The following is a 25,145-nucleotide window of genomic DNA, read 5'->3' as shown; positions in this document are numbered from 1 at the left end:
CCTCGCCAGGTTGAAAATTAAGTTACGTGAAGAGAGTATTTAAACGGGCGAAAGGAGAAGGTTAGACAAAACGCGATTTCTCTTAGTAGCGCACATTGCTAGTCCGTTTTCCAGCTGTTAATCTGAGTTGCGGCTACGCCTTCTGACCGTTTATTTAGTAAATTGCCGTGTAGGTTGTTGAGTCAGCCAGTTAGCTTTAACTCAAGTGTGTAGTCTAGCACTACTCTTTACCTTTACGAATAAATTTATATTGTTTGTCATATATATATTTGTGTATGTTCGTCATATATATGTTTGTCATATATATATTTGTGTATTTTATTTGTCATAAGTCTTCAGTGTTAATCAAGTGTATCCCTCTCCCCCCTTTTTTATTTTTATTTATTTATTTATTTATTATTTTTTTTCCATCTGCGTGTGTGTTTTCTGTACATTTTCATGTTTTTGTGTTTTCATACATTTAGTACCTAGCTCTGAGCCCCTCATCTGTAAATCCGTCCCAGAAGTCTCATACATGTAATTATGTAAATAGTCAAGCAATGTTAATAAGTCTTCTTGTTTGGCCATGTAAACTCTTGCGCTCTTAATAAGCTCCCGGTGTGGACTCTTGAGGCCACAGGGAGTTGTTGCCATTAGATAGTGGAAGGCGAGGGACACATGCCTGTTTATCTCTGGTAGCCACCAGGCGTCCCCGTCTTCCGTCACCTACCTACCTACCTACTACTCTTTACCTTTTCGAATTTATTGTTAAATTTCCTTTAAGTTCTCACCGTAATTAGTCGGTGTTTTGTGAGCACGAAGTACGTGCATTTTTGTTAAAGAGTTTGTGAATAAAAGGGCATTTTACGGCCTTTCCCTGTGTCGTTACTCTTCACGCCTGTGCAAGAAATTGCAGGCTTACTACTAAGTTCAGGCAAAAACATGATCTTACAATGTTGCATAATTTAACAGCAATTCCATTTGCCATTTTTAGTATATATATATAAACATAGTAAATTTAGCTTTTAAAATCACAATAAAAATACTTTTCTCTTATAAAAAGATAGAAAAAGTTTTTCTTGTTAATACTGATATTTTTGTTTAACGTCGATTATCTTTATTCATTAACTATTAGCATTTCAAGTAATTCTTTAGTAGAGCTAAATTTTGCGTTAATAACTAATTGCCGTTAGAAATAACATTATCCATCTGTAATATTATATATCTGTAATATTATATATGTAATATATGTAATATCCATCTGTAATATTATATATATATATATATATTTTCTCTCTTAATGTAAACCGAAAATAAGGTTTTGGAAGAATAACTATTATCGATCATTTGAATTACCAGCTAAGGAACCAGCTATAATCCTAATTATTACCCATCATTTGAATTGCTAGTTATAAATTATTAAGTTTGAATAATAATTATTATCCATCATTTGAATTGCCAGCTAAGGAACCAACTATAATCCTAACTAACTGTTATCCATCATTTGAATTGCTAATTAGAAATGATAATATTATGCATCTGTAATATTTAAAATGTATAAATATGTATATATGTATGTATTCTCTCTTAATGTAAAGCGAAAATAAAATTTTGAATAATAACTATTATTCATCATTTGAATTGAATTCGAATCATAAAATTTTGAATAATTACTATTATTCATCAATTGAATTGCTGGTTAAGGAATCGACTAACATCCTAACTATTATCCATTATTTGAATTGCTAGTTACAAATTATTAATTTTGAATAATAACTGTTATCCATCGTTTGAATTGCTAGTTAAGGAACCAACTATAATACTAACTGGTATTTAGAAATTATAAATTTTGAATAATAGTATCTATTATCCATCATTTGAATTGTTACTAAAGGAACCGACTATAATCCTCACTGTTATCTATAATTTAAATTGCTAGTTAAGGAACCAACTATAATCTTAGCTAACTATTATCCATCATTTGAATGCTAGTTAGAAATAATTAAGTTTGAATAATAACTATTATTCATAATTTGAATTGCCAGTTAAGGAACCAACTATAGTCCTAACTAATTATTATCCATCATTTAAATTGCTAGTTAGAAATTATTAATTTTGAATAATAACTATTATCCATCATATGAATGGCTAGTTAAGGAGAAAGGAAACTGACCTATGCACTTGAATACTCGTTCTCCCGCGTACTGGTCCTTGACGCTGGGATGGAAATAAGGACACCTTTGCTCCACCAGGCGGCAAATGTATCGGCAGGGTTTCATCCCTTCTCCCTCCACCTGCAGTTGCGGCAGGTACATAGCGCACACCCACTGCTTATAGGCCTCCTGCAAAGAGAAAGAAAAAGATCACATTATTACTCTTCCGTGGAATGGATGCGATTAGATGGTCATGCTGAGGTGGCCCAACTTATTTTATTTTCACACCTTCGTAGGCAAATAAAACAAGGAGCCACAGGATTGCTGATCAGAATTCTTCATAAAACGATGAGATTGACATGGTTTTTGGAGATATTTTATTCCAAGACGAGGCTAATTCGATCTATTATAGTATGCTATTATTTCAGTTACGCAGTTACCGTAAAAACGCTTTGATCGAAATTAAACTGTCTGCCTTTTTACCTTTACGTGGGCCAGAAGAACTTCACTAATTAATTAATTTCCCTTATCAGTTGATTTAAAGAGGATGAAACATTCATCTACCTAAATCCTGATTGTTTGCTTGTGTAACTGAAAACGGAAGGCACACGACAGCTTCCCGTCAAAGAGAACAGATGCGTTCGTAGAGGATTTGCTAAGAGAAATTCGCTCATATTTGCATTACAGATGAGAAAAAAAAAACATGCACGGACACGATTAATACACACGTGTTTCTAGTTTCTTTCTGGATTTGAACTGGTCAAATTACTCAGAGACCAATACTCTTAACCACTTGGCCAGTGGTGGGCTCTTCCTCTTGAAAAATAGTCACTTTTGACTAAAGACATTTGTTCTTGAAGTAAGAGAAATATTTTTGCCTGTGACGTAGCGTAGCAATTTTGCTTTGCATTAAATATTATGAGGAACTGTACAAAATAGGAACTTACACCCTTACTGTACACGGTAAATAGGAACCCTTACTGTACAAAATAGGAAAGATTTTAATTTAAGTGAGTAACGGTGTTAGTATTACTCCGTAAAAGTAATTTTAAGTATGAATTCGTGGTTAAACTATAATGTGTATTGCATACAAGAGTTTTCAAACAAGTGGAAAAAAGAAAAATTATTCTGTTTCAGATTGCAGAATATCTGTTGGAAATATCTTTTAAAAACTATACTAATATATGTAATAATAAAATATAATATATCTAATAATACTTCCTTGTAAGGCTTATTAAATTATAAGCATTTTTTGCTGCATTTCATTTCAACTTATTTTCTCAAATTTCATTAGAGATAGATTTCTCATTCAATTAATTCAGTTCTCAATTCGCAGCAAGGCAAAAATACATAAAACCTCAAAATATTTTCGTTAAAAACGGAAAAAATCTAGAAAAACATAAAACACCAAATTCAGTTAAAACAATTATAAAAAAATTACAATTTAAATTAGATTTTCTACGCAAAAACAAGCAATTCGGCCAGAGGGCAAAAAGACATATTTTTCGGTGCACAAAACCGAAAGTTTACTTTCGGTCCTTCTCGGCAAAAAGACACTGAAAGTGCAGAAATTGGCTTAATTCACTATTCTACTAAGTTTCAAATGTAAGCAAATACGGCAGCTACAGTAAAAAAATTATGCTTAGTTGCAGTTAAATTATTGATAATTCTACAGCTATTGCATGTACATTAACTTGTAGAAACGTTAGCTTCATTGGAGAGATGAAAAATTAGCAACCGCCTTCGCTGGGATTCGAGCCTCTGGAATACCAGCCCAGTTTGCAGAAAACCATTACACCACGAAGGCACGTAAGGAAAGCGGGAGAAATACCTTTTAAACTAAAGTCTTAAAAACCTTATCCGGAAGATAAGAACAACATAATTCAATCATTTTGAAAGCAGAAATGCACAGTGTATCAACCAATATAAGACTAAAAAAACTCAGCTTACCAAGCCGAGACACAGACTGGGTATGTTTACACACACACACACACACACACACATATTAAATATATATATATATATGTGTGTGTGTGTGTGTGTATGTGTAATAATAAAATTCCATAGTCAAGAATACACTTAAAATTCTAACTGTATGTTCTTTTCAGGCCACGGTCTCTTATTTGAAAGTACGTGGAATTAAATCCACAGCCCGTAGTCAAGTTGTTTTTCCCGCCTTTTCTACACGTACAGTTATAGAATGTTCTGAAGATATTTAAAGCGAACTGGAATGGCTGACGAGGCTGACGTCATTTCTTGGAAGTTCCGCCTTTCCAGAGGCTATGAAAGGACTCGCAAAGAAATATCGGGGTCCTTTCTTTAATGTAACGATGCAGTAAACTTCATGCAAAAAGTTATTAATAATTCTTTTTAATTTACTCCGGAGATCAGATTTTTGTAATTGCTATTTCTCCTGAATAATAATAAATGGATCATGTTTTTTTAAACTTATCGTCTGATACTTTTGAGCTACAACTACATCTATGATTCTTCACCAATCTATTTATTCCGGACAAAAGCTGGTACATCACACACACACACACACACACACACACACACACATATATATATATATATAAACTTTTGTTGCGACCTATTGCAACTAAAAAGGGTGGTGCACAACTACACGTTTTAAAAAAAACTGAGCTCACCAAGCCGAGTAACAGAGTGGGTATGTATACACATTTACTTTTGGTGCGTCCTATTGCAACCAAAACGGGAGGTGCATAACTACACGTTATAAACATCCTATATACAAAATTTAAACGTTCTGAGACTAATATATTTTGAAAGCTCTTCTGAATCCATTTTAAATCAATTTTGGAAAAAAAAAAAAAAAAAAAAAGATGCGTTATTCTGCCCTTAAGTACAGATGTCACGCAAAAACATCGTTACATTGTATTCGATAGAGATCAAAATGGATACTTTCTTTGAAATATGATATCCGAAAATTTTCGCGATTACAGTACTTTCTTTACTTCGTACAAGGAAGTAAAAATAGATTTGCGTTATCATCGAGTAGTAATAAAATTAAGGAGAATAACGTTTGAATGATTTTGAATCCGTATGTTTGATTATTTGTTTTTGAACAGAATTTCACATCCTTCAATACTGCGTTGTTTGGAAAATGTTATTTGAAACGCCTGTAGTAAAGTAGACACTTAATTTTCGTAACCTTAGAAAGGTGGGGGTAAGTAATAATATTTAATTGAGAGAATTCGTTAATAATAGTTATTTGTTTCGATAGGTAAAGAAAAAATACATTATGTAGTATTAGTTTGCTTACAGTTTCGTTTGGCAGTATAGATGGTCTTGTTGTAGTATTAATGGCTAAAGTGTTAGGCAGAATTAAGGAAAACGTACCGATCATAGGAAACAAGTTGCGAAATTAATACGTTGCTACATATGGCTGTATTGGAAAGATCAATCTAAACATACAAAACAGCTCAAGTATCGCACAAGAACAATGATAAATAATAATAATAAAAAAAAGAACAAACTTTTAAAGCAAGAACCAGAACAAATGAACATGGGAACAAAAGTAAAAAGTTAAAAATTTAAACAACAAGGAGAGGGACATAAGAGATAAAGTCTTTACATGGAGTTCATGAAAGCTCTGGCATTCCAGTATAGTTTACTTAACTCATCACGTTTCGGAGACACTTTTTCAAGTTCTTGTCATATAAGAAGATGCTCTGCATTCATAATGCCCGAGTTACAAATTTGACGTACATTATATGGAAGGATGCCAATTTTATTAAAATGGTGTGCCATACAGTCGTGGCCTATTTGCAGTCTGAAGTTTGACACAGCTTCTTCTGCCGTTTTAGCATGCCTTCGTGGTATTAGTGGTCAGCACGCTTGACGCGTATTTGAGAAGCCCGTGGTTCGATTCCTGGCGAGGACATTGCACATTTTTTATGTCTCCTATTTCGAAATAACCCATTGACTCTACAAGGTAACTCTGGAGGGAGTGGTTTGCTGTCTTGTGGCTCAAGTGTTCCTCTCTTATCTAGTGAGTCTGTCTTTTCGTTACCGTCCATACCTACATGTGAAGGGATCCATTGAAAAACAATTGTTTTGTTGTGTTTATAAAAAGGGTTCAAAGTTGGTCTTATTTATGAGATGGGTATCTATGTCATGATTTATAACTACAGCCTGGATGGAAATTATTATTAAAAATAGCAAATAGTCACTCTGTACCACGTGTAGAAACAGATGAATTAGAAAGCCTGTTAGTACAGTTACAAATCAAAGACGAGCAGCTTAAATATATTGACAACAAAATCTTTGTAAATCCTGCTAAACAAATAGCACCTTAATTGCGAAATGATCGAATTCTGGAAAATCCGCCATTTACTGTAGTATATCACTGGTCCAGTCTTCCTTCGATCGGGAAAGGTCACTCAATACAGGTTATATACAGCCTTATTCACATGTGGAGTTGTTAGAACACTTCATATCGAATTAATTATTGATATGCCGACGAAAAGTTTTATATTGTCCTTACGACTTTTTTTTTTTTTTTGCAACAAGGGTGAATTGTAAAGTTATCATTTCTGATAATGCTAAGAGTTTTAAGACCAAAGACAACATTTTGAAAGGTTTTTCTCAAATTTCGGCTGATACCGGATTTAAAAAATTTTGGTACGATACATGAAATAATATGGCAGTACTTTGTCCCTCATGTCCCATGGTGGGATGGGTTCTATGAAAGACTCATTAGGACCTTCAAGGCAAATGACGACCATTCTTGCCGAAGTTAAACTGGTAAAATCATTGACCCTCTTACTTACGTAAACAATGAGCTAAATGAGCCTAAACCTCTCTCTGCTGCCCATGTTTCCTTCCCGGTCAAGAAAACGTTAGCTATCCTATACATTTTTGTTGAACCTTTCTAGAAAGAAAAATTTGACTCGTCGAAAATTGTATCAAACTAAAATTTTACTTTAACTCTGGATGAAACGGAAAGATAATTATTCGATGCAATTGAGAAATGGACATAATTTTGTAAATCCTTCGCCAGGAAAGGATCTTGTAAAATGGAAATTTATTTTTGCTTGAACGGATCTCTAAATCAAAATTTCTATGCCCACTTGGTATTGTCGAAAAGGTTTTTACTGGTCGTGACGAATGCGTACGTTTGTGTCGTATTCGAAATGATAATATAAACAAACAATCCAGTTAATTTAGCCAACTGAAATAATTTTTATAATCAATGTATAATCAATATCATTAACTGCAGCGTATTATCATAATTGTAGTGCTATTTGTACTATGATATTTGTGTTATACTTATTAAGTAATTTTTATCGAGTTTGATTTGTTGTTTATATTCAGTGCATTCTTAACAGAATTCTGTACTGTTAACTAATTAACAGACTACAAGTAAGGTGGGTTTACAATTTATGTATTTGTACTGAGATGCGTCCTCTATGACAGTATCCGTGCAGCCTCAAATATATTTGCGTAAATAAAAATATTAATATAGTAAATAAAAATATATTGCAGTAAATAAAAATATATTTGCGTTATCACAGAGCTTTAAGAAAATAAAGGACAATGAGGTTCGGATGATTTGAATTTGAGTCTTTGGTTTCTGACAAAAGTTTCGTATCTTTGGACAAATTACTTAAAAACTCGCGATATGTGTTCTCGAGTAGTACTTACTGCGACAATAAAACAGGATGACTGTAGTACTGATACGCAATGTTGTAATGAAGACACGCTACGACTGTAATGGGAAGGCATATAGTGAATAGCATATAAGACATTTCTCCCGCCTTCTTGGCATACCTTCATGGTGTGGTGGTCTGCACGCTGGGCGCGTATTGCAGAGGTCCACCGTTCAATTCCCGGCGAAGGCGTCGCTAATTTTTCAATCTCTCTTGCTTCCAAAAACTCCTAATGTCTCTACAAGCATAGCATAGGTAATTCTATTTATATATACTCTGTAGTACAGGGTTAGCATAAATGATTCATTTATTCTGAAAAGGCTATATTTTCAAAAGAATTACAGATACACATGAAAAATGTATGAAAAGAACCACAAACTCAGCAAGTTTTTTTCACTATTTCACCAAGTTTCTCGAATTAGTGGAACGTTGCTTCATCACTGAATATCATTTTGGTGGCGAAATCTTCGTCTTCCAATGTTGACGCAAAAGTCTAGTCGACGGGCGTCATCCTCCGGCTTTAATGATTGCAGGAGCTGCACGTGGTACGGTTTGAAATGCAACCGTTGACGCAAAATCTTCCACACAGTTTTTGGTGGTATTCCGAACATCTGGTCAATCGACAGGACGGAGAACTGGACAACAACGCTTCCAAATCTGTGGAAGGAGCTCGATTAACGTCTGGACGTATGTCGTGTCACCGAAGGTGCACGTACTGAATATTTGTAGAGGATGTATAAACTTGAGTTTGTGGCTCTTTTTATATATCTTTATTGTGTGTACGTAAAATACTTTTGAAAGTATAGCCTTTTTAAAGCGAATGAATCATCTGTGCTAAACCTGTATTGTTCTTACTACAGTCTCTATCATGTATAGTCCATATGTAAAATATAAATATAATATATAAAGGGTTTATATAATATATAAAAAATACTACTTAACCCTTTCCGGCACGCTACCTTTTAAAGTTTGAGTAGGCCCACTGATTGAATAGAGCTTCGAAAAGAATGCTGAAACGAGCATTGTTGTCAATGAACTGACCGATGAGATGCGGAGAAACAAAGAATAAAAACTCGCAGTTGTCCTAGATGATCGGTGAGCCGGGTCTGGGCCCACCTAGGGTTCTCCGTTTGATTTTAGGCAAGATTTCAAGGTAGAAATTTAAAACTAATATAGAATAAGGAGATTAACATACAGCCAAAAAAATAACATAGAAATTTCTTTTCAAACAATTCCTTTTATACCCTAAAATATCTGGAATATTTCTTTGAAAAATCAGGGTCTTAAAAAACTAAACATGGCTAAAATATATGGACTGGTTTGTGTCGAGCTGCCATCTACTATAAATAAAGACGGTTCAGAATAACCTATAGTAACCTATAAATTCTTTTTCATTCAATTTTTCTGTGCGTACAGAAGGTGTGTCTAGTCCGGATACACTGTGCCGCAAAGGGTTAATTTTAATGTATGACGGGCACTATAAAATGTATTTAATGACCAGTATATATATATATATATATATATATATATATATACATATTGAATTTAGCATATTGTACACAATGAATATAGCATTCTGTATTTTGCGATACCGCTGTCACCTATTCACCCGTAAACAGCCGTAACCGTTCAAATGCAAATATATTTATCGATGCGCAAGTGGGATTAAATATGTAAACACAAAACGAATTTTGCTATGAAGCAGAGTTTTGTCCTTATTGCGACCGAGTTAGCCTTTATTTGCATTAATTTGCCAGCGGGGTCAGGCAGTTCAGGCGTATTTTGTAAACAAAGAATAGGACTAGCCCTTTTTAAGCATATACTCATTAAGATGATTAAATGGCATTAGCACGTCCTACATCCAATGTTCCATGCAAGGCGTCAACCTAACATTGTTTAATTTAGGATATGTCATTGTTAGGACATTGACCATTGTCACACACGGTCTTGCTCAAAAACAGAAGCGGTCTTGAGTCGTACACAATTCCACCTGAGCCATATTCTGATGCAGATATTCATAAAGCATTGCTTTACAGTAATAGCTGCGTTTGTTTTTCTGATATTTATTTATTCATTGTTTAAAAAACGTGACACCCCAAAACATGAATATTTTCGTTATTTAAAACACTTCTTTAACTGGAAGTATACTACGACCAACAATTACAGTCATAACGACGGGTACGGACTTTTAAGCAGGGTATCGGGTAAGGAGGATGTGTTTACATATAGTATATACACTTTTGAAACTGTCTTTTGAAATAAAAAAGGTAAATTGGGAACTAAATGTTATAGCAGTCCCACATACACCACTTCAACGTTCTGTAGGTATTGATGAAAACTGAAAATCTAAACGAAACATCCAGACTGTTTCATAATGAAAATAAGTGCGTATTTTAGTCTCTAACAAGCAGCATACTTTTTTATGTAACTTTCATACTTCTTTGCTACATCACACTTATTAACATAAAAAAGTATGAGAAAGTGTTTTAAGGTACAATGCTTACGGAACGATTACTATGGAATGCTCAAAATAACAACTTTGAGTGTTCCATAATTGAACTGAACTCGTTGTTGCCACACAGTAAATCTTAATAACTACGCAAAAGCATCAAATCTTGTTGCCACTTAGAAAATCTTAATAAAATATTATGTAAAAACATTAAATTATGTTTCACTACACTCCCCCTCCAGTAATTGTGTTACAATTTAAGAGATTCTGGCATTGGAATAATATAGGGTATGCTAACATTATAATTAAAAGTACTAAATCCAATAAATGAATGTATACAATTACAACAAAACATATTCCATAATCGGGGGCAGGAAAAAAATTCAACATTGTGTACTTAAACGTAAAGGATGGTTTATGGGTCGTCCAGTTCGGGATACTCGAGACCCTTCATTATTTGTCTCAGATTTCAACAATGTCTGAGTTTAACAATTTGAGACTTTTGACAAACTTGTGCTACTAAAATTTTAATATTTGCGATTTTGCGAAATTCTTGAGACATCCATCATTTTCTTATGCTACTTTTGCAACTCCAAGGGTTTTTTTAATGTATCGTAAAATGCTTTTATGTTAAAATAATGTGTCAATTAGAAATAATTTATGCTAAAAAACAGTTTATAGATAATAAATAGAAATTGCCATATGGTAATCTGATTTACATGTGGGTTTTCCTTTACAAGGCCGCACAGCCTGACGCCGGTATAACAAGAAAGGGGTAAAAAAAAGTGGAAGAAAAGAAAAAAAATGCTTCGGTACCTCTCACCACCCTCCCCCGTTTACCATGAGATTTGTTTGTAAGTCAGTCCCCGCCCCCAGTTCTATGCTGATAATGAATCGAACCAAAGAACTTGCAGCTTGCTCGCCATATATTGGGTACCCAAATAGAGAAAAAAATGAAATTCATACTCCTAATTATAATAATACAGGATGTTTATGAAGTCTCGGACCCATTTTGATGTTTAATAACTCATAAAATAATAAAGACAGATTAAAATTAATAACATAAATGGTTAGATAGACTCAAAAAGTTTCATGACCCTTGTCAATGAACTTCCACGTATGCCCCCTTCATCGCACGGAAAACATCAAGTCGACATTCAATTTCACGCCAGGTACCGGCAAGCATGTCGGCATCCACAGAGGCTATTGTGGTTGTCATTCTGGCTTTTAGGTCATCCATGTTCGACACTTTCCTCCTGTAAACGGTACAAATCCCCAAAGGAAAACGTCCATAACATTGCAATAGTTGCCAAAAACAAAAGAGAGAAAAATGCAATTATTAAGCAGACGATATTTAGAAAAGTACAGATATTTAGACTGGAAAACGAAATTATCTGAAATTAACCACACGCGCAGACGATATCTACAAAAGTAAAGATATTCAAACCTGAAAAGGAAAATATATCAGTTATTCCATCCATAAATGCCATACGTTTGTTTATATCTTCATTATTTTATGAGTTATTAAACATCAAAATGGGTCCGGGACATTATAAACACCCTGTATTGCTAAGAACTAAGCATTGGAAATGACTTAAAAAATCAAAGCAAATTTTTCAAATAACAACGCAAATAAATTTGACAGTGAAAGAATAAGGCTTTCTTAAGTAATCAAAATCTGAAATAGATCCACCACACAGAATGGAAAACTCATTAAAAAGCATTCCTCAATTAAAAGGTTCACAATCAGATGAAATTTTTTGCGATTACAATACTTCCTTTTTACTTCGTACAAGGAAGTAAAAATGTACTATTTACCAACATATAATAATAATAATAATAATAATCTGAGCTCACCGAGCTGAGTAATAAAGGAGGTTTTGTGTATATATATATATACTTTTGGTGCGGTCGATTGCAACCAAAAAACGAGGTGCACAACTAAACGTTATAGCAGTCCTAAATACCAAATTTCAGCGTTCTGAGGCTACTCGTTTATGAGTTATGAGAGATATATACGTAGGTACAGATGTCACGAAAAAATATCTCTTTTGAGTCCATTTTAAGTCAGTTTTATAATCCGTTTGAGGAAAGAGTCTTTTAGTCTGTCCTTACGTACAGATGTCAGGCAAAAACATCGTTAAATTGCATTCGATAGGAGTCGAAATTGATATTTTCATTGAAATATGATACCCGGAATTTTTCATGATTGCAGTACCTCTTTTACTTCGTACAGGGAAGTAAAAATGAACTCAAGTAATTTTCTATCTGAGTGTAAAGCAGATTTAAGAAGGAAAAGAAATCTGATACCGTCGGCACATGATCTTCCGTCGATTCCTTGCTTTAAATCGCAACGAGTTGTATTCCAGTTTATCGTTTGCAAATAAAATCTAACTCGTTCCAATAAATAGAAAAGTTCGCAATACGAAATTTTTGATTATATTTTACTAAATGTAACTAGCCATCTGCAAAAACCGGTTTTTCTAAATTTTTATCAATATAATAAAATTGTTTGCCGCTTTATTTCTTTTTATCAAAAATTGTATTTTTATCGGCAGAAGAATACCATACAGTTTAATTGGGTTTTATTAAGAAAGTCTAGTGTTAAAAATATATTTAAAATAAATACTTTGAAACGAATATTGTAATTTAATTTTCTTCTATAGTGTTTCTATGGTACCAATAAAAACTCGTTAATTTTTAGAATTACAGCTAAATAGTGACAATAATGCGTTCCTAAAAGAAGTAAAAAAAATAGGTGTTTTCGAATTTGTTACTTGCTCTTGTGGCTCGTCATCATCAACAGCGCAAGAGTTCGCTTTTTGGTAACATGCCTGCATTACAAAAGTTTAAGTTCTGCAAATGAAACTCTGTTATAAAAATCATTTCCTTTTACGACTTAATATAAATGTCATGTGTAGATATATTTAAAATAAGCTTAATTGTTGCTGCATTATTTTAGATTTAACTCTTACTATAGTGAATCTATTTTCCCACAAAAAATCTGTTTAAAGTTGAGTAAAGCACCTCGTTCGATTTATCACATATGTTCAAAACCTAATATGCTGTTCCCAATTATGATTGTAAATGAATCATGAACGGTAATCATGATCGTATATGAATATACCAGTCTTAATGACAAATTAAAAAAAACTGGATTAAATCATAATGCATTTCTTTCACGAAAATATATGCAGAGCTATGTATCACATCCAGTACATCAATTTTAGCCGAAGTCTAATATGTCACATAAATATAAAAGCCTTAAGTACTAAAACTGAAAAGTTTTATGTTATATTTTATTAAAGTTTTTTTTTAAAAAAATGCTATGGGCTTCGAGTAAAGTACTGCTTCCGGTTGTCCAGTTTTACACTTGGCAGCAGGCAAAATGAAAAATTAGCAAACGCCTTCGCCGAGAATCGAACCACGGACCTCTGGAATACCGGCCCAGAGTGCAGAACCACTACACCTACGAACGCACGCTAGGAAGGCGGGAGAAATACCTTATAACGGATAAGAGAAAATTTTGGGAAGTTTAACCTAAGAGTTATCATGGACGAAAAAATCGTAGCTCACCGTCAATTTTTTATCGTTTCAGATAAATGGAGCGCAATCTGCAAACGGAATTGCGTCTTTATTTGTATAAATCATATACAAACGAAGCGTAACATATTTAAATTATAGTATCTTAAAAATGAATTAGCCCTCTGAGAGGGGCGGGATTTTGGTTTATCATGAAGATTCGTATTTAAACAGCATTTATTAACTCAATTTACATAACTACTTATTTTAGTCTTTATTTTCATAAACTTACATGCATTAAGACGATATTTGCATTTTTAAACAAAACAAAAAGCAAAATATCTTAATCCAATATGCGCCAATTGTCAAAACGTCTCGCGACCGGATAAAGTCGGTCATACCACTCAGAGCTCAAATGAGTTAATTCTACATCTGTAAGTTTTTTCCTTTTCTCACTGCATGCCTACGTAGAGAAAGTGCTACCACGTCTGGATAGCACTCGCAAGATCTGGATTTCGAATCTTAGCGACGGCATTATCGATTTTTCGTGGCTCCTACTTCGAAATGCCGAACAGACTCTAGAAATCATTTTTTATTAGCATTTTAACACTCAACACCGATCACGATTATCACGATTTTAGAATTAAATCGTGATAATTTCCATACACCTCTCAATATTTGTTCCTTGCAAATAAAAATTTTCACTGGTATTAATAATATTAATGCTAATAAAGGACTATTTTCTCCTAAACGGGTTGCAAAAAGGATTTAAAATGAATTAAGAAGATATTTTTTCGTGACGTCTGTACGTATACATATACGTATGTATCTCGCATAACTCAAAAACGAGTAGCCTCAAAACGTTTAAATTTTGTATATAGGACAGTTACAACATGTAGTTGTCACCTCCTTTTTCGGTTGCACCAATCGGCCGCACCAAAAGTATATAAATATGTATACATATATACCCATTTCGTTACTCGGCTCCGTGAGCTCATTTTTTTAAAATTCTTGTAAACTGTGCATTTTTCGCTTTAAAAATGATTGAATTATCTTCCGATTAAAGTTTTTACGTCTTTAGTTAAAGTGCACGCGATAGTTGTAGAATTATCAACAATTTAAAAGTTGTTTAAATGCTACTAAGCCCAATTTTTGACCATAGCTGCCATATTTGTTTACGTTTGAAACTTAGCGGAATAGTGAATTAAGTCTTTCTGCATCTTCAGTGTCTTTTTGCCGAGTAGAACCAAAAGGAAACGTTCAGTTTTGTGCACCGAAAAACCTGCCTTCTTGCCCGCTGGCAGAATTGACCTTTTTGTGTGTGTTTGTGTGTAGAAACTCTAATTTTAATTGTAAAAATTGCTTTCTTCAATTGTTTTAACTGTATTTGGTATATTTTCTATATTTTTCAATTTCTTGTAAAGATATTTTGAGGTTTTATGTATTTTTGCTTTGCTGCGAAGTGAGAACTAAATTAATTAAATGAAAAATATCTCTAATGAAATTCGAGGAAATAAGTTAGAATAAAATGCGGCAAAAAATGTGTATATTTTAATATTCGATTCAAGGAAGTCATTTGATGTACACATCAGATATTTTTCTAAAACCTGAATAAATTTCAAATAAGAGAATTGCAAAAAATTTCAGATATCTTCAGTATCAGTATTTAAAATGATGAACGTTTTAGGTAAGAATGTGTAATTCTGAATTTCCTCATGTGAGTAGCCAAAGCGTAAGATTTTTAAGAATTGCTGTTATTGGGTTTATCTGTTTAGCATTTAATTCTCTCATTCGATTTATGCGACGTGTGACACTAAGAAAAACGAGACTGGTCCCATAAATCATTATACTTACAAAATCAGTTCCCCGTGACATTGTCACTTTCAAAGTAGTCCTCTTCAGCATTTACACACGTCTGCATTCGTTGCTGCCATTGCTGGTAGCAGTTCTGGAACGAGATTCTCCGTTTCATGGGATTCTCCGTTTTTGCCTGAACCTCTCCAAGTGAGGAAAAATGGCTTCCCTTTAACCAAGATTTAACTTTAGGAAACAAAAAAAAAGTCGCCCGAAGCCAAATCAGGTGAATAAGGAGGATGCCCCATCACAGTCATGTGTTTGCGGGTCAGAAACTGCTTGACAGGTAGGGCCGTGTGAACGTGTGCATTGTCCTGATGCAACAGCCATCCATCGCTCCCCAACTGTGGCCTTTTTCCCTATTTTTTTCACGAAGTCGTTTTAGAACATCAGTGTAGTAGTGTTGATTAACAGTCTGACCACTGGGAATCCACTCGATCATTACAATTCCATTAATGTAAGAGAAAAGAATTAACGTTGTTTTGAATTTTGATTTTGACATGCGTGCTTTATCCCTTCCCCCTGAAGACCGCTTATGCCATTTTTACATTATAGACATTTTTTCAGGCAGAATGCAGTTGCACATGTTCACTTAATGAGGCAGTACTCCCAACTGGTGTGATCGGTTAAGTCAAAACTGGCCGCATGGATAGAGGAGGTGTGTGGAATGACGTCACCAAAACAGTTGTTGCCAACTCCACTCTTTTTTCAAGCTATGCACTTAGTCTCTCTCTCTCTCTTTTTTTTTGGGGGGGGGGTCACACCTCGTATAACTTTGGAAAATAATATAAAAGGAAAAAAGTAAAATCTATAAATCAATTTTCATTTCTTAACGTGCGAGCATGTCATAAATGTTCAGAGAAAACAGCAGGAGTTTTCCGAATATTAAGTTTCAATAGTGATAGTTGGAGACAGGCGACAGATAGCTTTAATAGAAATTCAGAGTCATCGATTTGCTCGCAACATCTGCAGATGAATGAAGATTGAGGTTTCCAGCATGAGTCGCCTTTGCCTAACGAGACGATATGCGGTGTGTCATGGAAGTTAAATCGCTGATTCATCGTCGGAGTAAAGTTAATCTCCAGAAATTTGTTTCAGCGTTTCTGTCAAAAGGAGCATTTGAAAGTTCCTGTAAAACTCAACGTTAAGAATCTGATGTAGGACAATCTTTCTTTGCCGAACATGTTTCCTGTATAAAATATTAAAGATAACGCCTTCCTAAAGTATATAAAAATTAATACATACTTTCATATTGTTAAGGTCATAGCTCTAATTAATTGCGGAAATACTGAATATTGAGCGTAAAATAAGGTTATTTAAAAAAATTCTGAAATGTGTGACTAAGAGTAAGTATAAATTTCGTTCCTTTGGGTTGAGGTAAAACTGATAAATAATCAGAAAAAATTACTAATGGAAATGTAGTCAAACCTAAAAATATCCAATGAATGCATACACGACATTTAGAATATTACTCTAAAAGATGACACATAGAAATATACGAATAAAAACATTTACATCGACTTGAAACTAGACTCGATGCATCGAAACAATGTCCCACATATTTCAACTAAAGAGGAGTCTTAAGGTTAGGTTAGGTTAGGTTATTTGAAAATGGCAAAGCCCCGAAGGCTATCTACGTCAGAGGACGGATGCCTTCGTGGAGTACTTTCAAAGGACAACTGGCTCGTATTCTCGTTACACAACCATGCATCCAGCCTGTTTGCCTGGTATCTCGAACCCAAGCCTGGTCAAACTACTGACCACTGATGCGGCGAGGAGTCTTCAGTAAATGGGAATTGGGAAAAGGAATAATAGAAAGAAGTCCCTCGAAGTTTCCTTTTAAAAACGCAGCTTTGAATCCTTGATCTTCTGCTTCTAGGTTTAACTTTTGATCAGGCGATTGAAGATAATAAACGAAAAACGATTTCTTTCAATTCGTTTCGAATTAAAAATACCAGCAAAATGAAGATAAATTTCTGGCTTAAAAATTATCCGTAGCAGAAAAAATAGACAACAACGACATAATTAAAATAAAAAAATCTAATGAGTATACCACATGACTTGCTTGTAGGGAATATTAAATTATACGCAATTTTCCTGCATTTCATTTAAACATATTGAATTAGCAGTTTTTTCGTTAAATATTTTCATTAAAAACTGAAACATATAGAAAAACATAAAACACCAAGTACAGTTAAAACAATTTAAACAAATTTTTATAATTAAAATTACAGTTTCTACGCAAAAACAAGCAATTCGACCAGCCGACAAGAAGACACATTTTTCGGTGGTTGTGGACGCTATGTTGAGTCAATATGTGAGATAATTTAATAACTTAAATGATAATTCCAGAATGGATAAAGAATAATTTTAATCGAAATAATAAAAGAAGACGTTATTTTGTTGTTGCGAAGCTTAGTTTCTCTAAATTGCCAACAAATCCACTATTCTGCTAAGTTCAAATGTAAACAAATATGGCTGCTATTGCAAGCAAATTAGGCTTAGCCGCACTTAAACAACTTTGAAATTCTTGATAGTTCAACAGCTGTAACATGCAGGTTAACTAAAGACATAAAAACCTTAACCGGAAGATAAGAATAACATAATTCAACGATTTTTAAAGCAAAAAATTGCACAATTTACAAACATATAATAATAATGAAACAGATCACCGAGACGAGTAACAGAGTGGATATATATACATATTTATATACTTTTGATGTGGCCAATTGCAACCAAAATGAGAAGTGCACATCTACATGTTATAGCAGTCCTATATACAGAATTTCAACGTTCTGTGGCTACTCGTTTTTGAGTTATGCGAGATACATACATACGTACGGACAGACGCCACGAAAAAAAATCTCTTCAGGATCCATTTTAAATCAGTTTTATAATTTTTTTTTGGGGGGGGAAGAGTTCTTTATTCTGTCCTTACGTACAGATGTCACGCAAAAACATCGTTAAATTGCATTCGATAGCGGTCAGAATGGATATTTTCGTTGAAATATGATACCTGAAATTTTTCGCGATTACAGTACTTCCTTTTTACTTCGTACAAGCAATTAAAAGGATATTATATTATAATATTGCTTGCGGCATATAGGCAGATTTTGTCAAATGTTTTTATGTTTCATCACTGCATCTGTTTATGTAGTCTACGGAATTATCATATGATTCCTTCATTGATTATTTTAGGAAATCTTTGGTACGATTTGTTAAGCTTTTAACGATATGGAAATGTTGAGAACCTTTTCAATGTAAATTAATAGTAATTACTTCATTTCTTCTCATGAAAGTTTATTGAGGAAAGCTCTATTTTCAGGAAATGGGTTGAAACTATGCTCTGAAACAGGAAGAAATGGAAACGGAGAACATTTTTCATACTTACTGCAGCAATTTAGGTGTTTATTCGTCATGTGTTTCCTTCATGTTGTTGAGTCATTAGCTTATTTTGGAGACGTGAAAAGTGTGCAGTGCAGTCGCCGGGACTCGAACCTGGACTACTCGAATACACGGCGAGTGTGCTAACCGTTACACCACGTGAAAGAGGGAGAAAATATATTCATGCAATCTTTTTTGCAACTATACCTAACTTTAAAAATGAAAAGCACTTCATGTGGCATAAAACCGCATACAAATGTTGTTTTAAATTTTCTAGAATATTGTAGAGAAATGCATGCTTTTTCTTCACACATAGAGAAACTGTGTAATTCTTCAGAATTTAGACGAAATCTCTAAAGATTAAGATCGGGCAAAATTTGAACTTTTCCTTCAAATATTAATGTTTTATAAATTTTGGTTAAAATTAATTTTCATTGTGCAGTTCTGAATTGTTATATGCTCTTGGGAATGTTTAGGATATGCATGCATATGCTGTGACTATTTACAACCAAACGATCATAAAAATATTTAAATTGATTTTTTTTTGTTTGTTTGTTTCTGATAAGCTCTGGACTTTAGAAACACAGCAAAATAATTACCAATAACAGCAAAATAATTTTTTTTTTTTTTTTAAATCTATAATAAAACTAATTTCAAATTCGTTCCTCCAGATGCCCCATTCTGTGGAGGATTACGTCATTCGAAATTGGATGGCTGTAGATACCGTTGTTTTATCCCAATGCCAGAAACATACATATATTTATGCAGATTCTTCATTATTTAATTTCTTTTAATATAAAACAAGGCGATAATAATAGGGGGACCGGAAAGTAATGTCGTTTCTGCGCATGTCGACAACAACATTCTAAGGGCAGAAGTGGAAGCAAATCCATGTCAAACACTCTTAACCAACCTTAGTCGACCCTCCAAGAACATTTAATGCAGAATGGAAAAATAAGCAAAGCAGGTGTTTGAGTCCCCCATAATCTGTCCGAAGAGAACAAAGCCAACCGATCCATCCCATGCAACGTATTGCTCCAACGGCACTTTACAGAACCGTTTTTTTTTAAATTATTTGATTACTGGAGACGAAAAATGGGTCCTATATGATAATCCAAAACGCAAAAGGCAATTTTAATAGGGGTTACAAAAGGTTTACATCCCGAAAAGGCACTTCTGCGTGTTTGGTGGAGTATTCGCGGAATTGTTCATTTTGAATTGCTGAAACTTGGACAAACTGTTAATGCAGACCTTTATTGTGAACAATTGGATGGAGTGAACCAATCTTTAATCGAAAAATATCCGGCGATTTTCAATAGAAAAGGCATCATTCTGCAACACGAAAATGCAAAACCGCACTGTGCAAGACGAAAACTGGAAAAAATGAATGACTTGGGATGGGAGGTGCTGCATCATCCACCATTACTCGCCCTATATCGTATACTCGGATTTCCATTTATTCCAATCACTACAACATTTTCTTAGTGCCAAAAAATTTGAAAATTTGAATGATGTCCAAAATGCCATCTTGAGATATTTTACTCAAAAACCAATTGATTTATATCGCTCCGGGGATTGAAAATCTGCACACTAGATGGCAAAAGGTTGTTGATAACGAGAGTGATTACAATATTGATTAAAAATAGAAACGTGTTAAAAATTTATTCGTTTGAATTTAATGTAAGAAAGCGACATTACTTTCCGGTCCCCCTATTATTTGGTGGCAACCATTTGAAAAAGTGAAACCGACATTTATAGTGAATCAACGCAAAATGCCAAAACGAAATTAATAGTCCTTCTGGGCAAAATGCCCCTTTGGACTAATAAATGATTTAATTTTTTTAAGTAAGTAATTATTTTACTTACTTTAAGTGAGACTTACTTTATTTTACCGAATTTATTTTAAAATATCATTAAATAGATTTCTTTCTTTCCTTTAGCTGCAAAATGTCTGCAGAAAAAGTCATTTTTTAATCCCAGTTGGGCAGATTCTAATCGCAATCTTCAGTGGAGAAAACAACTCCTTTTATAGTTATAATAGCAATGCTTTGGGGATTATAAAAGTCATATGGTAATTGGCAAATATTTGTGTTTTCATGTGGTACTGCAATTAATTTACCCCTCTGCGTAGCCAATGCTCACTACGCGAATACACTGGAGATTTCTTAAAAAAACATACCTGGGAAACCCGGAAAAGTGAGGAAATTTCATTCTCCTGTTTGAATTGGAACCCTGGTAAATTAAATAGAATTCAATCAGTTACCATAATAATAAATTGAGATCTTTAAATTCGGTGAGATTGAAAATTTTTCTGCCTTTAATCGAATCACTTAATGATAAACAAAGTTCCAGTAACTTTTTAGTATAATTATACATTTTATTTATTTATTAACACCTGAAATCAAATGCTATCGTTTTCAATTTCAGTACACAAATTTCGTACCCTGTTTAGAAAATTGTCGCCGTTTCACTTGCGGGAAATAGCAGCAAAACTCTTACGCAAGAAGACTATTGAACAAAATGGTGCGACTGCGTTTGAAAAATTATTTCCTTTCCTAATATATAAAAGTAAATGTTTCCACGCCGGCAATAATTCATGATAGAATAATATGAATATTATAGCGAGCATACATTTCTACGTTTAGTATGCTATTTTGAACAGCCCCTTTAAATACAGGATTTTTATGCTGTATATTTAAAACCTCAGGACTATATTTTGAAGTTGAAAGTTCACCCTAACGGTTTAGTTTAAGCTTGTTTCAGGCGCAGAATCGAATTGAAACAAAGCTCAGATAGAAATTTACTATTATTATGATAACATAAAGTGACTACTGCATCAGTAAAAGGGTATAAAGAGTTAAATATACACCGCTGGCCATTACAATTGCAAAACCAGGAAGGAATGATCTGACGAACATAAAAAAAAATCACATGAAAGAAAGAAGTTGGATATGCAAGTGATTAGTATTTCAGCGGATTTAGACGACGCAGAAGGGAAAAACGACATCTGAAGCACTGTACAAAAGAAAAGTTGTGTACTGGATTTTTCATTCGGAGAGTGCTTTATAAGGTTAGAGTTTGCTCAGAATATCGTGTTATACCTCGAACAAGAAGAGGGAATGCTTACGAGCAAGTTTCGAAATTCGATAGAGGCAGGATCGTTGCCTGTCGAAAGTGTAGATTATCGTTCCGTAATATCGCCGGTCGCACTGGTTGACATCCAACTACTGTCATGCGAAATATGGAATCAGTGGATTGCTGAGGGTCATATTGAACGGCATGCAGGATCTCAATGACCTTCCATGACTAATGCCACGGACCATTAGTCAGGAAATCTGCATGTTTGCAGTACACACAGTATCAGCTCGTAAGGTGCCTCGACGTTTCCAGCAGCGTAGACTATCAGCAGGATGACATTTGACAATGCAGCGTAGAGAAAGACGGCGACTCTGTCGAACTCGGATACTTGATCAAACGACGATCGCTGTTTACTGCAAGGCATAATTGATAGTTTTTTTTTTTTTTTTTTTTTTTTTTAACCACAAGAAAAGCACAGTTGCCGAACTGAAAATCGTCAGAAACTCCAAGCCTTAAATAGCGCTTTGAAGTGGCGCCACAGGTTCGCGTGATGTGCGTCTGCGCTGAAATTCTATTCATTGCAAATCGTCAGAAACTCCAAGCCTTAAATAGCGCTTTGAAGTGGCGCCACAGGTTCGCGTGATGTGCGTCTGCGCTGAAATTCTATTCATTGCATATCGTCAGAAACTCCAAGCCTTAAATAGCGCTTTGAAGTGGCGCCACAGGCTCGCGTGATGTGCGTCTGCGCTGAAATTCTATTCATTGCATATCGTCAGAAACTCCAAGCCTTAAATAGCGCTTTGAAGTGGCGCCACAGGTTCGCGTGATGTGCGTCTGCGCTGAAATTCTATTCATTGCAAATCGTCAGAAACTCCAAGCCTTAAATAGCGCTTTGAAGTGGCGCCACAGGTTCGCGTGATGTGCGTCTGCGCTGAAATTCTATTCATTGCATATCGTCAGAAACTCCAAGCCTTAAATAGCGCTTTGAAGTGGCGCCACAGGTTCGCGTGATGTGCGTCTGCGCTGAAATTCTATTCATTGCATATCGTCAGAAACTCCAAGCCTTAAATAGCGCTTTGAAGTGGCGCCACAGGTTCGCGTGATGTGCGTCTGCGCTGAAATTCTATTCATTGCATATCGTCAGAAACTCCAAGCCTTAAATAGCGCTTTGAAGTGGCGCCACAGGTTCGCGTGATGTGCGTCTGCGCTGAAATTCTATTCATTGCATATCTCGCCTCCGCTAATGCATGTTGTAAATTTCATGTTATTTGCATGCTTCCTTCAGTCTTATCCCCCCTCTTACCAGTGGATACCAGCCGCTCAGTAACGTATGCACCAATATAGATGTATCTATTACAAATATCTGTGTAGAGTAAACAAGTTAGCATTACCACCTTTCATTATGTATATCCTACATATTAGCGTAGGTATAATGTTTGCATCAGTGCTTCAAAGTAGTTAATGTACTTGTGTATTGTATGTATTCTATGTCCCTTTCTCAGTATCGAATTTTTTTAATGTATTTTATGTACAACATCTTATGCACCTCTGTAATGCCTGTTACAACATCTTATGCACCTCTGTGCTGCCTATCAAATGCAACCTATGCTTGTAAAAACACATTGTCTAACCTCACTCCTAAGCCCTTGTATGGCCATGTGCCACGCTTCATTTGTCTCACTAAACTCCCGAGGCTGTCTCTAGATAGGGGAGGGCGTGGGACATACGCCTGTTTACCTATGTTAAACACCAGGCGTCCCCGTCACCTGTTACCTGCTTCCTTCAGTGTGTTGCATTTACGGTGGCCAGTAGTGTATTTCAGAGAGAAGCTCTGCAAATAGAAAAGTAATAATGCGTGATTTTAATATTAATAATACAATAAAGCATAGAGTCTATAGGTATTCTTTAGTAGCATACACCCTGATTCTTTATTAATTAGTTTCTTTAAATATAATACATGGCAATAATATTTGGTGGCAACAGTTTGGAAAGTAAATCGACGTGGATTCACTGCAAAATCAGCTTAAGTAATTATACTGATCGATGAATTATTCCCAATTCATCTTAAGTACTTTAACTAATTTACAATTAATACTAATGATTATAAATTTTTATGTAAAGTCATAAATAGGTTAATGCATTACACGAGCAAAATTTATTTTAAGCCCCTACATTTAACGGAAACATTCATTTGAACTATGTTGGAGACTCTTATTTTTTTATTATCTATTTCATATTTTGTAACATTTTGACAAATTTTTGATTAACAAACTCAACGATTTCCAGCGCTCGAGACTGTGGAGATCGGAAATTCTAAAGATATGTTCTTTTTAAATAATTTGTGCTAATGATGTTGAATTGAATTTTATGGTTTACGTGCGGAAATAATTAGGGTTTATTTATGGTTTACGTGCTGATATAATTAGGGTTTATTTATGGTTTACGTGCGGAAATAATTAGGGTTTTTTTATGGTTTACGTGCGTGATATTTAACAAATAAAGGCAACACATAAAACGTTAAAAAAATTCTCCTTTGGGAGTAATATAAAATATGAAAGCTTTCAAATATATATTTTTTTAATGTTACTTCTACATTCAGTTTTTCGCATCTAATAACCCAGCTACTACTTAGTTCATTACTTATTTCATGGAACTGTACTAAATTAGAATATCACTTATTTCATAATTTTTTATCTGAAAAAAGTATTTATTCTCTTTTTCTGCTATAAAGAAGCCTTTTTTATAAAAGTCTAAAAATCACCGTTATATGTTACTGCCAAATATTTTCACCTATTTTAAAATTTCGAAATTCTTTAAAATCCCTTTTATCACCGAAATTCTAATTTATGAGCAGTGATTTGTTAACAATTAACGCTGCACGATGAGAGAACAAATTTCTCTTTCGTTTGTTCTGAAACGGAATATACGCCATTAAGATCTCGGTCGTGTGAGAGTCTACTTCAGAATAGCTCGACGACGGTTCATCGCCCGATTTAGAAATGGCTTGATTTTATCCGCTCAATCCACAAGTCATTGCAGAGAATGACGTCC

At 34.3% G+C, this 25,145-nt stretch overlaps 1 protein-coding gene across 1 annotated transcript in view; it reads right to left on the bottom strand.

The window, feature by feature from the left end:
• Positions 1-25,145, bottom strand: part of Mid1 (calcium-permeable channel component Mid1) — a 171,270-nt gene that overhangs the window by 37,295 nt on the left and 108,830 nt on the right. Inside the window, exon 2 of the mRNA XM_085823206.1 lies at positions 2,153-2,321. Coding sequence (XP_085679332.1) covers positions 2,153-2,321 — 169 coding nt within the window. The remainder of the gene's footprint in view (positions 1-2,152; positions 2,322-25,145) is intronic.

Source organism: Stegodyphus dumicola, chromosome 9 (genome assembly GCF_044657685.1).
Source record: "Stegodyphus dumicola isolate Sdum_Otavi_A_Nest chromosome 9, ASM4465768v1".
NCBI lineage: Eukaryota > Metazoa > Arthropoda > Arachnida > Araneae > Eresidae > Stegodyphus > Stegodyphus dumicola.
Note: the sequence above shows the minus strand (reverse complement) of the source record. Positions and strands in the feature narration are given on the sequence as shown.